This window comes from Callospermophilus lateralis, chromosome 16 (genome assembly GCF_048772815.1).
Source record: "Callospermophilus lateralis isolate mCalLat2 chromosome 16, mCalLat2.hap1, whole genome shotgun sequence".
Classification (NCBI taxonomy): domain Eukaryota; kingdom Metazoa; phylum Chordata; class Mammalia; order Rodentia; family Sciuridae; genus Callospermophilus; species Callospermophilus lateralis.
Window position 1 is genome coordinate 88981392 of NC_135320.1, and position 17320 is coordinate 88998711.

Here is a 17320-nt window from a genome sequence, read left to right on the forward strand (position 1 = left end):
GTAAGCCTTAGCCATTAAGTACAGTTAAGCTGTTGAGTCTTAGATAGGAGAAAGACATTTCTGCTTAAAAAACTAATGAAGCCATGGGGCTGGGGCTGCAGCTCAGCAGTAGAGCACTTGCCTAGCATGTGTGAGGCCCTGGGTCGATCCTCAGCACCACATAAACTAAAGATATGGTGTCATTTAAGACTAAAAAACATATTAAAAAACAAATCAATGACCAAAAAAACAAAAAACTAATGAAGCCATATTAGAAATTTTTTTTTGTTGTTGGTTTTTTGGTGCAGTGTTGGGGACTGAACCAGCACTAGGCAAGCGCTCTGCCACATAGCTGTACTCCCAGCTCCATGTTTTACTAGTACACAAAATTTATCTACAAAGTCAAGAAATCCAAGTGGGATATATCCTGAGGTATCACAGTTGGAGTGAGGAAAACCCATGGGATCCACAGAGTCCCCATCTTGTGGGGCAGAGTAAACCACAGTGCTGGCCCACTACCTCAGAATAACAGACTCATTTTAGAAACGGCAAGGACTGTGACCATAAATGCAGAATCTGACCCTGATGGTGAACTCTGGGAAGGAACACACTGCACATGAGACTTGATTCTGCCTGGTGTACAGGAGAGCCCGGCTTGCTGCCTGGGATCACCCCACACCTGTGATGACGTCCAAAGTCTGGCTGACAGGACCAGGTAAATGGCTGCTGCTGCAAACACGTGTGGTACAGGGAAGAACCTCTGCCTATAGACAAGGGCTTCAGACGCATATTCCAAAGACATTTCAAAGAAAGAGAAAGTGAAAGCAAGAGACAGAACGATGTTTAAAAAGATCAGTGCAATGGCTCTTGTATGCTAAACCAAGAAAAGCCAAGCCAGCTCTACCCCATGGCCCTAATTTAAAAGTCAAATATAAATGATAAACCAACAGATTGGGATATAAAAAGATGCTTAGAGGCTGGTATGTGGCTCAGTGATAGAGAGCCTGCCTGACACCGGGGAGGCCCTGGGTTCTATCCATAGCACACCAGAGGAAGAGAAGGGAGGAAGGGAGAGAGAGAGACAGACAGGAAAGAAAGAAATATTTGGATGAAAAAAGTTCTTCAATTCCATGAGTTCCAGGGCAGGCAGTGTGGCACCGTGTGGTGCTTGTCACAGAACACTGAGGTTTCTATACTTCAGTGTGCCAAGAGGAGAGCCGAAGGGTGAATGATCTCACAGCACGTCCCACTGGCTGGAGGAGGAAAGTGAGGTGTGCAGTACGTAGGTAACTACCCCGACCGGCAGCAGAGCGTGATCAAGACATGATTCTCCTGCCTCCCAGCACAGTGCCAATGTGCAGCTGCTACAGAATTAAAACACAGGCCAACTGTGGAGACCAGGAAGAGGGGCTCCGTGGAAACCAAGGAGTCATGCTGTTGTTGAACTAGGAACAACAGAGGAATGCTTGGGCCTTCCCTGGAGTGGGGTGCTTTTCTTTCTCTGCAGAGGGGCTGGGCGGAGGCCCCTTCACCCCTCCATTCTGCAGGACTGTGCTCACTACCCATGCTCACCTTCAATGTGGTGACAGGTTTACTGCTACATGGCTCAACAAGAAAATAAGTTTTCAGGCATCATGTTGAATGGTTCAATACTTAAATTATATTGTGTAGGCAGATTTGTGAATAGTTTTTAAAAAGAAGATGAATACTTAATTAAAGTCATATTTTTAGCTAATCAATTATCAAAGAACAAGTAACTATTAACTGCAAAAAAGCCTGTTATTTTTTGGCTTTCCAGAAAAAGGTCTGATAGGCATGTTCACGGCCAGTACACCATGGTGTGAAAAGCCACTCTTTGGAATGGTGCAGAAAGACTTGATCACTCAAAGCATCAGGGGCCAACTCTACTGAAACCCCAGCCATGGCAGAAGGCTATAGCTGCGCTCCTGGGTGGGAGAAGACAAAAGAAGGAGGGATACAGGGACAGTGTGCAGGCAAGGTGCGAGGCAGGCCTCTCTGAGGAAGGAAAGCAAGAGCCACGAGCTCCCACACAGATACCCCAGCTGCAGGCAGAAAATGTGCATGGTGTTCTCAGCAAATGGAGACAAAGCAAAGGGGACAAGGTCAAGTGGGACTGGACTCATTTTAAAATACAGTGAAACGTGAGGCGTCTGTGGCCCAGTTTCATGTTTAGTAATGACCGATTATTAGGGAGACCCCTGACAGTCAATGAAAGAAAAGGTTCCTCCACGGTGGAGGAGGGAGGTGCAGAGGAAAGGGAGTATACTCTACTCTACGGTCATCAACAGCCTCCACCTGAAATGCAAATTATGGAAAGGAACACAAGAGGGTGACCTGCAGAGGGACAAAGGGAACACTGGTAGCAACCGTACTCTTCTCTCCTCAAAGGAAACAGCTATCTACAGCACGAACTCTAGAAGGCACTTAAAGAGTCACCCCAAGCTGGGGTGGGGACGGTGGCTACCTTGGGTGGTGCTTCATCGGACCCTCCAGAGTCCCAAGACACGGTGGCCTGTCTTCTGGACTCCATCCTCATCCGTTCTTCCTGCTGAGCCTTCTCTTCCTCCAGGATCGTGCTAGAGAAAACACACTGAATCAGGGGGCTGAGAGCCAGAGCAGCACCCGTCATAGCCCACCCTGCCCCTCCAAGAACACACCTAGACCCTAGTGGAGGACACTCATAAAGAAAAGGGAACGCCGCATTGGGTTCCTAACCCTGAGCCAGGACGCTAGAGAAGCCTTGGTTCTCAGGCGCATAGGAAAGAGAGAGGCTGGTGACAGTGGAGGACTGGCCAAGGGGAAGCACCTATACGCCGAAGTGCACTCTGAGCAGATCAGAAAGACCCGAGCAATCCCACACAGCCCTCATCAAGCAGCTACACACATGAGGCAAAATCTGGACAGACACAGACTCCCACAGAACGTGACCTCACCAGAACGTTATGTGATCAATTAGCAAGTTGGCCAACAACTTCCTCAATTGCTCAGTACAGTAGTCCTACTAATTCTCAGCTTAAAAAGTACTTTATCTGGCCAGGAAAATAAGGAAGACTACAACAGCACTTACAAGTGCTTCAGAAAATACCGTCTGCCCTGAGCTGGAAGTGCTACACTTACCCTGGCTGTGCAGAGGTTGAGGTCCCACACGACTGCCGACTGCCGAGACTTCGACTTCTCAGGCAGAGGGGGCGGGGCGAGGCTTAGCTAGCTCCCCAGGCCACACGCACCCCCCAGGCTCAGTGGGCCCAGTGGGTCTTTGAAACCCTCGTCCTAAGCCTAAGCGGCAGATAGTGCTTTCCTACGTGCCTGTAGCTCCAAGTTCTAATAATACAGCTCATTCAAAGTTTCTGGCCCCTGGCAGGCAGAATGCAGTAAATAACCACCCAGAATTACTCAGGAAAGAGTGACATCAGCGGCAGAGACTCTTTCTAATCTGGGAATTTGTTCAACTGTTCATAAAGACATTCCTGTAGAGGTGGAGCCTGGCTCTCACTTAGGCACCTTCCCCATCAGGAGGACAGACAAGATCCATTTCCTAGCTGCCCTGAGTCAGAAAACCATCACTGCAGACCTTAAAGACATTTTTCCTCTAAAGGAAAGGGAATATTCTCCTCAAGGCAAGGATCATATCACCACTTTAAAGAAAAGCTTTCAAGGCTGAGGCCCACCCTCTCCTCCCAGCCTCTGGTTTCCTTCCCACTTAAGACTGTGGTCAAGGAAACAAAAGCCAAGCCACCTCCATAACATGCAAGAATCCCTCAGCAGCCTCTCAAGAAAGGCACTCTGGGCACCTGGCTGAGGGTGAGTTCCAGGTGAACCCAGGCAGCGTTTGGGGAGGGAGCCCTGGGCATGTGCTTCAGGTGCTCTAGTTCAGGGTAAAGGGAGTCTCAATAGCCAGAAAGAGAATAGCAGTGCCCTTGCAGGAGGAGAGTGGGTTCTGTCTGGAGTGTCCCTGGCTGTACAGGCATCAGCACAGTGCCATTACAGGCCCTGTAGAAGCCAGGGAGAGGATTTCTAGCAAGCTACCAGGGCAAACCCATCCAAGCACATAAGCATTACACGACTAACGCTTGGCAGTGTACTCTGTCCACTCTGTGTGGAAATAAATATCTTTACATTTAAATTTTCTTTACGTTCATGACCTAGAGTCCCGTGTTACACTTTGAAACCATGCCTGCCACACAGTTGACACTTAGGCATCTGCTGGATGAACAAAGGATTCACAGTGAGTGGGTGAGACACACAGATTCCAAGGATCCAGCAGATAAGTGACTTGGCTGGGACTCAGCTCATCAGTAATGACAGCTGTAATGAGTAGTCAGGTACAGGGAAGGAGCCTGAGGTCTGAGTCAGACTGATGTCGGGTTGAAGTTCTGCCACAGACAGGCTGTGACCAGACAACTTGATCCCTCCACACCTCATCCACAAAACGGGGTGCCTCCCTAACCACCCCTAACTACTGACCTTGAGGGTTACTGTAAAGATAAAAATAAAATTCAGACAATCTCTGTAAAGTGCACCAAAACCCAAGAAGCTTTTAAAAATGAAAAGAACTATGCCAAAATCCCCATCAAATAGCATCGCCCAATGGCTAACGGCTAGCATTCCCACAGGTGCTGCAAGTATTTCAAATGAGTTAAGCAGCAATTAGAGCTTGAGGCATGAAAAGAGCAACCATCCAATCTCTTACTGAAGTGTTTACAGTGCAACTTTCATGAACCTGCTAGAATAGTTACTGATACCGGCGCCTCTGGCTAGCCAAGCACGTTGCCACCATCGGGGACAGGTGAGACTTGGGCAGGATCTAAAACAGCTCCACAGCAGAAACCTGGCAGATGCCTCTTAATGTCTCAGGGCACAGAACAAAGGTACACCCCTCCAAGGCTGTTGGGGAGGATAGAGACGGGTATCCGTGGTAGTTCACTCTTCCAAAGTGATGTGGGTGCTCTCTTCGTTCCCCTCTTCCTCTGAGCCAGGAAGAGGGGCCATCATAATCTCCACCACCTCTCCTGGAACACCTTTCTCTCCTCTGCCTGGCCATGCCTGACTTATGTCTCAAATGTCCTCCACAACATCTTCCCCAAGCTTCCAACTCCCTTCAGGCTGTCCATATATGTTCAGAACTGGCACAGCCCTGAATCACAACATGCATGAAGAATTGCCAGGAGTGGCCAAGTGACGCCCAGGAGCAGAACGGGTCTGCTGCCAGTGTGGAGGACCACACTGCAAGCCTCCAGCACTGGCCAACGGTGAATCAGGAGAGGCCTGCACACAGGCTGCTTTCTTTGAGATGATTCCTAGGTATCAGAGTCAGTCTGAGACCACAGCACAGTCCCAACTGGCCCTAGGGAGAAGCACATCCCTTTAGCAGTTTTCAGGTGCCCTGCTCTTCATCACTTGACCCTTAAAGCAAATAGCAGAACCTGAATCCTAACATTTTAAGATTTAAAAAAAAAAAAAAAAAAACCTTAAAAGCTTTTAAAAATCAAGGGAAAAAATCAACACAAAATAACTTTAAAAAGTCCTTTCTTTTATTTCTTCATATGATTAAAATACAGGCAAGCTGCTATAAGACTAAACAGGACATTTCTTCCAGGCAAGACAACTCTACTTTAAATAGGTTCCACTGTGTCATTTTATGTCACATGGGTTGTCTAATCTTGTGGCTGTGTCCCAGAGATTGCATCCAGAATTGTGAAATCCCTTGCATAAGGAGATTTCCTGAGGTCCCACCTGGCCAACCTCCCCACCCACTGAAAGTCACTTCCCCTTTTCTCTAGCCTGCTGAGTTCACCTATGAATCTTCCCTTGAGCTTAACCACTGCTGCCTCAGTGCCCGGTTTAGGCTATAAGCTTAGGCTTCCTGCGCCTGTCAGATGGGTTTCCATTCCTCTTCTCAGTTGCACAGCATGTGCACACCAGATATTCCAAAATTTCTTTTCTTCTTAAATATATTTTTAGTTGTAGATGGACACAATACCTTTATCTTACTTATTTAGATTTATGTGGTGCTGAGAATCAGATCCAGTGCCTCCCATGGGCTAGGCAAGCACTCTACCACTGAGCCACAGCCCCAGACCCCAAATTTCTTTAGCTAAGCACACCAGTCTGTGCTTCAGAGACACAAAACAACTAGGAAGGGAATTCCTGCAATCTCCAGAAATAGCATATCAAACACTCCTGAGTAACCATAATCTGTTGCTCAGAATAGACAGAAATATAAATCACTCACAAAAGGCTAGTCCCTAGATGGAGGAGGAAGGCACCAGAAGACAACGCTGAGCTGCTCTCCTGCGTTTGCATCTGCTGAGGAACCAAGGGCAACACTAGAATGTGCACAGGGTCATGGAGATCAAGCTGAAGCATATTTTCCCAAACTCTCAATATTTTTAGCAGCTATTCATTCCACTTGGAAGCTTTCAGCTGCTGAATATGAACTGGCAGGGAGCCCTCGTGGTTTTTCCTAGAATGGTGGTTTCAAAGTCTTATGCTTGAAAGAGATAGAACAATAAGAGCTGAGACTTGTTGCTTCAAACATGAGCGCACTTGATAACTATGTCCATTTATCCACAGGGCCCATCTAGGAAGAGAGTCCTGAAGAGGGCAAAGGAGAACTTAGAATTTGTTTTCAGCTCCTTCATTTTAAAAGAAATAATTGCTCAAGTAGCCAATTCACACTTAAAGGACATAAAAACGTGGGAGAGTGGCTGATTTTCATCTGGTTGCATTACCCCTTGTGAAACTGGGTCTCAGGCTCCCTGAGCGGGCATGGGAGGGTCTTACTCACATTCTTCCAGAGCATCCAATGTGAATTCACTTGTAAGGTATTTTGATGGTGAACAAGAACATGGTTTATTGAGTCCCCCATTCCCAGCACTCAGCCATGATACACAAACAAATCTCCAGCAAGGACAGATTTCAGGAACAGAAAAGGCCCATCAATGCGGAGTGGCTGATGTTTGGGTTATCCAAGCACTTTCAGAGGAAAGGGACTGCACCCCTGGGGGGCCATGCAGCCACAGAGCTCTCCCTGCCAGGCCCGCAGTGAGAAGAAGGCTGGCAGATGAAGGACCATGCATTGGAGAAGACCTGGAGAAACTCTGAAGGAAATGCCAGATGGTTCAGTGCTTGGAGCCGCCTTACAGCCACAAGAAAAGAAAGGAATGTTTATCTATTTCTTTTCTGTAGCCTGTGACTCAAGATTGACCGTGATGTGAACTCTCCTCTTTGAAACTACAAAACTATATTTCTTTAAATAAATAAGAAATGTTCTCTGCTTTATTTAATATGGAGGGAAGAACTTTCACTTTTAAAAAAGACTGGACTTTGACCACCTAAACAAAGCAATGATATCACAAAATTTACTTTGGACATAAAAATCAGTCTGGGTTTATAGTGCAATAAATTTGAAGGAAAAAAAGTGGGAGGGAATGGCTTGCTCTGGCAAGTTCATGGGAATGCCAGTTTTGAAACATGATCTCTTGTAATTACTCAACTTTGCTTCATCACAAAGGAACGGAGCTGACCTTTCCGAGAGCTTCCTGGCATCTATGCAGAAAACAAGCCTGCAAAATTGAGCAGGGTGGGGAGGCTCAGCTGGGTGGGCTGAGCTAGGGACTAACTGCCACTGTGTGTCCCAGCTGCGCCTCTCTTGGACATCACCCTCATCAACACCGAGATCATACTTCTCTCTTCACCTAAGACGTATTTCAGCATGCAAGACGTGAGCACTGCTGTATGTTTGGTGAGTCGGCCATCTTGAAATTTCTGGCATGTTTGATAGCTCTTCTTGTGGATTGGAACTATAAACAATGAATATAAGAAACAACTCCATGACGGCTCAGGAGAGCAGCCAATAGCTGCAGGATCCTGGAGGGCACTGGTCAGAGGAGGAGTGTCACCAGGGAGAACCTCACAAGTGGGCCAGCACTCTGACTAAGCTGCACCCCAGCCTGGGTTCTTACTTTTTAACAGTTCTTAGCCAGCAGGCAGACCCTAGTACTGCTGGCTTGATGAACCAGAGAACGAGTCTGGAGCAACCATGGCTGACGGAAACAAAGGGGAAATCCAAAAAAGAAGAGGCCAGAGAGGGGGTGCCTTGATTCTGAAGCACGAGTTCTGTCCAAGCCTCCAGCTGACACACAGGGCAGACTCCAAGCAGCCCATCCAGGCTAAAGAAAAGAGTGGGCACAGATGTGACTGGCTGCCTAACTCAGGTAGGATCTGCAACCCAAGATCAGCCAAGTTTGCTGCCTGTTAGAACAATCTGAATGCTCATGAGAGGAATGATTAAATCAAGGGTTTTTTGCAACTTACAAGTCACAATACCCAGGACATGATTGAAAATTCTCTGATATACAAGTCAATATGAAAATGTCATCTGCTGTAAAGAAGAAAAAAGATTGACTCTAAAGAGGACTCAGACATTGAATTGGTAGGCAGTAGCTTTCAAAGAAGCTACTATATTGAAGGACAAAAGATAAGTTTATTCATAATAAATGAAATGAAAGGAAATATTGGCAGGGAAAGAAAATATACAATAAAAATTCTGTAACTAAAAAATATATCTGAGATAAAATTTCCATGGATGGGTAATAAAGAAGTTAGAGAACCTGGTGACAAATCAGTAAAAAATTATCTAGTCTGAAAGAGAAAAGGGACAGAGGAGCGGGTGGAGGGGAGGAGGAGCACCAGGGCTTGGTTGCACACCTGTGATCCCAGCACTTGGAGACTGAGGCAGAGTGCTTGCCTTGCACATGTGAGACACTGGGTTTGATCCTCATAAAATAAGTAAATAAGTAAAACAAAGGTATGGTGTCTATGTTCAACTAAAAAAAAAAAAATTTTTTTTAAATACATCAGAAGAAGTAATGGTCAAAGTTCCTCCATATTTGGCAAAAGATGCAAGTATACAGCTTTCAGAGGTTCAGAAAATCCCAAGCATGAAAATAGAAAACAACACCCGCATAAGCTGTGTGAACCATGGAACACCACCGACTGGAGATGACTAAAGCCACACACCACACATAGAACACCACCACTGTTGCACTAGAGGCTCCTTCTGAGAAGGGAAGAGGTAGAGTAGAGGGCAGGACACCTTCACAGGACTGAAAGGAGAAACAAACACACAACAAACCCCACTCAGGCAACAAAAATCAAGTTCAATCCACTCATGGGTAAAGCAGGACTAATGGCGTTCACCACCACCAGATCTGCACGAGAAACGCTGAAGAGGCTCCTCAGGTTGATGAAAAGCCAAAGCGTGAGCTCTTCATGCAGAAGGGAGCACTGCATGGGGATAAATGCAGAGGACTCTTTAAAACGTGCTCAAGGCAAAAACTGCAGTCTTGTTTTGCAGGGTTAAGAGCATGTGTGAATGTGGTACACACCTGGCCACCAGAGCACACAGGCTGAGGTGTGGTAAATGCAGGTTCTATATTTCCATCTAGACAGTGAAAGGTCACAGAAGGATGTCAAAATCCCCAGGGCAGCACAAGAAGCCCAAGGCACACATACTGCTGTAAACGTGCATGAGGGAGTGGGGCAGAGGATGGGCCAGTATCCTTGAAGGCCAAGCCACTTGGCTAAAAGCAAAGACACTGACTACAGAGGCCCTGGGCTTCTCCCTGTCTTCTGGCTACTGACATGGAGCCAATGGCACTATATTTGCGCACTCTCCCCCTCCAGTCTCCGCCCCTGTCTCCTTTGTAAGCGGGAGCAGAGAAGGTAACCACTTGGGGCCCCAGGCACTTCTTTCCAGAGAGGCAGAGAGGGACATTCATGCCTTCTAACTCCTCTTTAATATTTCTAGGGACACTAAGCTTATAGACAAAATTCATGGCAATTCAGAAAAACTATGAGGAGGAAGAAAATAGAAACAGAATAGATAGAAGAAATCATGGTAGCTAGGAGTATCTTGAGGACTTCACCATGGGCACTGAGGACAGGGGTCTCTGCCACAGATATGCAGCCACAAATGCTGCGCCTGAAAAGCCCCGTCTAAAGCTGGTGAGAAGCACTGACAGTAAAGAACAAACCAGACAGGAAATGGTTAAGACAAAAAGTTTTAGTGGAAACCATTTTAAGTTTACATTAAATTCCTATTAAATTCAGATTCATTCATTACTTTTTATTACTCTGAAGGCTGAGGTGCTATGAGCATCTTAAGAAATACAGGTATAACCAGAATGTGGTCTGCCCTTAGGTAACATCCAGGCCCGGGAGAGGGAGGAGAAGGAACACACGGTGTGATGACCGGAAGGCAGTCAGATGCCCCCTCTGAAAGGAATTCTAGAAGCAAATACAGAGGTACTTCAAAAGATATGCAGAGAAGCAGCACAAGCAATCCTATGTCATCAGTCCAACCCTGAGCTTCTTATGTGAGAGTCTTGCTGGAGGACGAGTGGAGAGTCACCAGGAGCTGCGACTCTTGTGGAAGAGTTGTGTGCAGACCCATGCTCTGGGAGACCTGCCAAGGGTCTGCACAGCAGGAATGGCTCCCCGTACTCAAGGGGGCTATCCACACTCCTTCACTTATACAACCAGACCCTGCAAAGGAGCTGCTGCTGTTGTCCCCATTTTGCAAATGTGGTAGGGTGTTGTCCAGGGAGACTCGGTGGTGGGGCCAGGGCTCAAGCTCAAGTCTGGTGCCAAAGCTCATGATCTTGCATAGTTCTGCTGTTGCTTATCTTAAGTTCAAATCCAAAGACATTTAACTAACCAATAACTGTGAATCTTCAGAAAAGCTTTGTTATAGTACCTGCCACTAGGCAGGCTAACGGGGTATGCACCTACCTTGGGCCGTGTGTAATTACAAGCATTTGGATGAACTATTTCACTTAATCATGAAAACCATCACATGGACAATATTTATGATCCTCCTCTTATAGGGAGACTAAGCAACTTGCCCAGGGTTACAGAACCTTTTAAACACTCTTTGGAAAATTCCCCATACGCGTTTACTTTAAAGGTGTTGCTAGCTTGAACTGGAAGTTTCACAAACCAACTGAAAGTTTTTGTTCCTGAGGTGCCTTGTAATTCACTTGAGTATGCTACTGACACACAATATGAAAAAAAAAATTTTGTGCCTGTAGCTACTGAACTAAACTTTAGTCCTGACCAAACCATCTGTCACAGTGCTGTATAACAAAATTAAGCATCAAAAATAAAACAAAGTTAAAACAATTACCAAAAACCTAAGACTAAAATTATACATGCATGCACACATATCAAAACCCCAAAACCCAAACCCCCAAAAGAAAGCTCTCAGCAGCCTGAAGCCGGAGCCGAGTCCACACACTGCCTGAGTTTACAGCAGACTCAGGATGATCCCCACAGAGAGGCCTGATTCCCCAGCTGCTCCCTGTGGGAGCACACTAAGGATGAGCCAGCAAAACAGGCAGTGAGACAAAAGGCACACTTGGAAACTGTCAAGATAAAGACCTGGGGTAGAGGCCTTGGTGCTGCTGTTGCACCTTATTTATTTATTTATTAAAACACACACACACACACACACACACACACACACCTTTTAAAAATTTGTTCTTCTTATACATAACAGCAGAATGCATTTCAATTCTTTGTACATAAATAGCACCTTTTGATACTCAAACAATGTAGAAAGCCCAGCTATAGGAATTCTGGATTTCTCTTTCTTGTGTTTTTTTTTTTACTCATTTATTAAGTTGCTGATCAGTCTAAATCATATGGAAATGTTTTCTCTTAAAAAAAAAATTATTGATACTAGGAATTTAACCCAGGGGCACTTCATCACTGAGCCACATGCCCAGCCCATTTTATGTCTTATTCTGAGACAAGGTCTCACTAGGCTGGCTTTGAACTTGTGATCTCCTAACTCGGCCTCCCAAGTCGGTGGGACTGCAGGTATGTGCCACAGCACCGACTAGGGCAATGTTTTCAGGGAATTCTAGATATCTAACTGAGGCTGTGGGCAGGACAGCTTGAGCTGTGGACTGGGTACATCTGCTGGGTCACAGTTCTATGCCCCAGGTTCAGCGCCTTGCCACATGGTCTCAACCTCCTCATCTGCAAAGTGAAGGTGAGGGTGCCGCCTACATCCCCAGGGGCTGCGGTGAAAGCTCAAGGTGCAGTGCCTGGCCACACAAAGGGCTCAGTGACCGCTCCTTTCTAATGCAGTGACAAGTAATGCAGAGGAGACTTGCTATCAACTCAGTGAGCGCTTCCTAAAGAGGTCAGTGAGGGAGACTGGCTCAAAATGTGACCGTCTTCCAAGGCTAGGCTTGCAAGCCGAGTGTCCTTATAACACACGCCTTCAGGTAAATACCTTGACATGCCATGTGTATCCTTTAACCTTCTCTTTCTATGTGAAAATGGCTTGCTTAGAAATAAGTAATAATTTCCAAAGGTTTAAAGCATAAAACAAAACTGAAAACAACTACTGTTGGAGCAAGTGGAAGACATGCTCTCTCCTGGGTACACGTCTGTCCACTTAGAAACAGAAGGCACACACAGCCTCAGGTGCATGGATACATGCCTGACCTCGATGCCCACCGACATGTATGCTCACAAGATCTTGCTGCTGCACTCTTGGAACAGTATTCTTTTTTTCCAGTACTGGGGACGAACCCAGGGGTGCTCTTTCTAGCTACATCTCCAGTTCTTTTTATTTTATTTTGAGACAGGTTCTTGATAAGTCACCCAGGTTGGCCTCCAACTTGTGATCCTCCTGCCTCCTGAATCCCTGGGACTACAGGTGTGGCTCTTGCTTGGCTGGAGCAATATTCTCGAGCCCCAAACTAGCAAGCATCCCAATATCCACCACTGTGGAATGGAGAAATCAACTCTGGTGTGGGCACAAATGGGGCCACACAGCCATGACAATGAAGTACAGCTACCTGAGTGACAGGGACAACCTCACCAGCTAAATGCTGAGCAAAATAAATCACAAAGAAGTAGGGTGACAGCTGAGACCTTCAACCTGAAGGCTACCCTGGGAGGGTGGACAGCGACTACGGAGGGCAATCTGGGTGCATTTCCAGGCTGTGGCCTTCTTGGTTCCCACTGGGTACAGTGTGTGTGACCTGAGAGAGTCCACTGAGCTGTTCACTCAGCAATCCCCTCAGCGCTGGTGTTTTTATACTGCAGTAAGAAGGTAAGGAAGAGATAAAAGTTATGGCACAATTAATTTGTTAATTAAATTAATAATTTTGTTCATTCATATTAATCTAAAGAGGATTTAGGAAATTTAACATGAACTTAAAACTTCCCCTAAACAGATGAAACATGTTGGTCCTTTTTACAGAGGCACAGAGGCCTTTGTCAGGGAGTGCGCTGCTCAGAAGTCTTGGTTTTGAACAGAAGCTCCCGAAGTTCTTTCTTGTGGTCTCCTGAATGCGGAATCTGACCAAGAATTAAAGGAACTCAAGTGGGAACCAAGTGATTTTCCATCAGAAAAGCTCTAGTACACCTTTAACAATCTGTCAACCACAAAACACAAAAATGCTAGAGTATGTATGATGAGAAATTCTTACTGTGGTACACTTAAAATACTCCTATTGTGGGGCTTTTTTACACTTGATAAAGAGCCACCTGCAGGTTGATCTCCTTCTCCTCCATGAATTCACTCCTACGAACATGGAAAGAGGTCATGAGGACAGGTTCCTAGGGACACAGAGACTGACTGACTCAGTAAAGTCTCACCAAGTGGTTTTCCTAAGACGCCACCTAACAAGCTTGGTCCTGGAAGTTCCTTTCTTCAACTCACGCAGTCAGAACACACACACACACACACACACAGTCCAGTCAGGACGAGTGGAGGCCACAGTGCAGTGAGTGCACAGGGCTCTTGACTGGCCGGTGGGTGAGGACCACCAGGCAATTGCTATTTCTTTGTGAAAACTCTGACTGTAATAAACTCTTAAAAACTTCACAATAGCAGCTATTTAATTATGTAAATGCCCAAGCAAGCAATTATATTAAAAAGTTTAATTTCATCAGCTATTTGGTAGCCATATTACAAATATTCAAAATGCCAAGTTCAACTCCATCTCTGCTGAAAGCAGAGTGCCCTGGGTCACATGAAGGCTCAGTCACCTGTGCTCAGTGTGCACAGGCCAGCCAGTGCTCCTGGCGGGAGGTGCAGGCAAACCGAGGCGAGTGTGACGATCCCTGTCCTCAAGGAGCCTCAGTCTAGTAGGGAGGAGACATACTAGACTGTGAGCTCCTCGAGGGCAGGAAAAGTGCTCCGGTCATCTGGCCCAGTGACCAGTGCCAGGCTCGGCAGCCCTTGTGGAACAGAGCTGAACTGGGATGCAGCCCTCTGTGGTTGCACAACAAGTACAGGGACACAGGACTCCGGAGACCCAGAGTGCAGGCTGCATGGCTGAGAGGCCCGGAAGAGCCAGCATGAGACAGTAGCTGAGAGACAGGGAGGGCCAGGCAGGCGGGGTGTCAGCAGGGTGTGTGTGTGTGTGTGTGTGTGTGTGTGCAGGGGGGTACACCAGGCCAGGAGGGGGCATCTGCCAGGGTATTTGGAAGATAGGGGGATGCCGTCTGGCCATCCAGGAAGTTGGCTTGAGTGTGGCCTGCAGGCCTCTATCTGGACATGGGAGGTGGGTGCCAGTGACCCACTAGGGATCATTCTGATCAGGGGAGGTCCCTTTCCATGGTGTTGCTTCAGGAAAACCAAGCCAGCTGTGCCAACCAGACAGAAGAGGAGTGCAGAAGAACTGGCTCAGAGGGTAAGGCAACAGATTTCCTTCTTGGGTAACACAATGCCCAGCTGGCAATTTAAAATGTAGGTCGGAACTTATGAGAAAGGGGCAAGGCCAAAGCTAAAAAGTGGAGAGGCCCAGTCCACGAATGGCCAGATCAAGGGCACACGGAATCTGCAGGAGTACTGAGGGCACAAGGGCAGTTGAGAACAGAGACCTGATCAACACCCCTGGGAAGGATGTGGTCAGCATGTCAGTCAGTAGGGAGACACCAGGCAGGTGGGGTGATGGAACCCATACTAGAAGGGGAAATTTCAAGGACAGGGTCTGTGAAGTTCTGGGGAAAGATCAAGGAGGAACAAAAAAAATCTAAGCAAAACATGAAATAAAGCATATTCAAAACCCAGCTACGGTAGCACGGAGGACATAATGAGTATGAGAACTGATTAAGAGTGAAGAGTGTCTACTTGAAGAGGACTGAAGAGATGAGGGTGCTGGTGGCTCTATGGGCGAAAGGTGGAGACAGCAAGTGAGGCTGGCCAGACTGCGCTCTTCCCTCAGGATGAGGCTCTATTGAGCAAGGACTGTCTGGTCACCACCAACCCACAGAACCTTGCCTTGCTCAGAACACAAGCATCCAGCAAACACCTGAGGACAGAAAGAAGCTTTACACTCCTTCCAACAGGGCTGACCCTCCCAAAGCACTCTCCTGCAAGGATCCTTCTTCCAGTGGCTGAGCCGTCTGAAGGTTGATGAAGCTTCAGGAGTGCTTGGGCACCACCAAAAAGCAAGGGCCAGATGAAGTTGCAGGGTGTCATGAACCCCGATATTTGGAATTAAAAAAAAAAATCTGTCCCTATCAAAATATTTGGCCCCAATGCTGATTCTAATTTGATTCAGTTCAACAAACATTCATTCATAGTGCCTGGTCCTACAGTCTGTATTGGCTGAAGAAATGAGTGAGATACAGTGATGCTTATCAGTAGCTCTGACTAAAGCTGAGGACACAAACATGAAAACAAGGACCTCCCCAGGGCAGATGGCAGGTAGACCATGCAGATGCTTCTCTGAGGGACTCAGTACACACCTAGTCCCTGTGTGACTGCCAGGGGTCTGGAAACTACTGGAGGCCTTGGGCCTAACAGTGCCTGGCACAAAGTGGGAATCACAAAAAGGCACCTGAACCAGCAGTGGTGGCAGAAGAGAGGCTACCTCTCTGGGGGACAGGGCTGCATGGGGAAGCACCCTGAATTCTGAGTAGGAGTCTGCTGTTGGCGAGGTGGGGGAGCAGGCAGTGAGCTTCCTGCACTAGTACAGGGAGGCAAAGGGGCCGAGTGGAGGAGGCTGCAGTGACAGCAGGGCCACAGCGACCATGGGCCACCTAAGCCAGGCCAAGGTAGGAGCTTGGGGGGAGATCTGATCACAGTTGGAACTTCATTAAGATTTGAAGATACTATTCATTAAAGGCTCTAGCAAGGTACAAACAAATGCCAATTAAATTTAAAACTAACTGAATTTGCAGAAGAAACAGCCCAGCCTCAGATGTCCTGATAAAATGACCTTAGCATGCTATGACTGCAAAGGAGGAGAAGCAGCAAGGTCTGCCCCCGCCCAAGCCCTCTCCGCCCCACTCCTACCTGAGCTGCGCTTTAAGTTCAGTAAACCTGGGCCGCCTGCTGGGGTCATAGGCCCAGCATTTCGTCATAAGGCTGTAGAGGGTAGGAGGACAATTTGGAGGCATTGGTAATCTTTCCCCATTTTCAATTCGACCGATCACATCATTGTTCTTCACTCCTTGAAAAGGCTTCACACCATGCATCAGAATCTCCCACATACATACACCTGTGAAGTGGGAATGAAAACAGCGCAGTGAGCTCGGCAGGAAGGGCAACCCCATGTCTGGGAGTGGCTTTGCAGCGGGCACCGTGGGGCCAGCTGTGAGATCCAGGCAACACATCAAGCAGAGCAGCATTCATTACCTCCAACATATAGTGAGATCAGTGATTACCACTTGACAGGGTGTGAGTAATGGAGTGCTGAATTATTACAAAGAAAAAGCCATAAAATCCCCTTATTTTCCTCAGAGGTCTATTTCTCTGAAAATGCTGCACTTGAAAGTGACCCACCAGCTCAGGCACACTCCATGGCTCCAGAAGAGAGGCTACCTGAACATCCCCACCCAACTTCAGCCCAGCCTCATTACAACTGCAGCTGCTGCCTTGAGGCCTGAAAAGAAACTCCTCAAGCACAAGTCTGCAGCTTTCAGAGAACTCAGCTTTCCCTCTAAGGCGCACGATGGCTTTGCTGTCTGGGCGACCCTCCAGCCCACCACTCCCTTCCCTTGGCCTGGTTGAGGACTCCCGTGGCTGTAGCCATCTCACCCAGACCAGGCCGCACCTTAGCAATGACTATACTCTGCCCCAGGAGGCCAGACTTTCTGTTATCGGCTCAGTGATCCTATAGACCCACCTTTCAAATCAACAAACAGGACAGCTCAACACTGAGGATGCACTGAGACGTGACCAAAGGCACCTTCTGCAGCACCACACAATGGCCACCTGCACTCTGGCCGCTTGGGAGGCTGGTGCCTTGGCAGGCCACAGCACACCTTCCCTGGCATCAGCCCT

The 17320-nt window shown here is 47.3% G+C and overlaps 1 protein-coding gene across 11 annotated transcripts in view; it reads right to left on the reverse strand.

The window, feature by feature from the left end:
- Ptk2 (protein tyrosine kinase 2) overlaps nt 1-17320 on the reverse strand; it is a 228940-nt gene that overhangs the window by 32479 nt on the left and 179141 nt on the right. For 9 of the 11 annotated variants that reach the window (XM_077105560.1, XM_076835444.2, XM_076835435.2 and 6 more), the window contains 2 exons: nt 16331-16535; nt 2465-2576 (listed from right to left, as the gene is read on the reverse strand). In XM_077105560.1, the coding sequence (XP_076961675.1) occupies nt 2465-2576; nt 16331-16535 (317 nt within the window). The remainder of the gene's footprint in view (nt 1-2464; nt 2577-16330; nt 16536-17320) is intronic. The other 2 variants (XR_013154538.1, XM_076835445.1) reach the window with 1 other exon arrangement.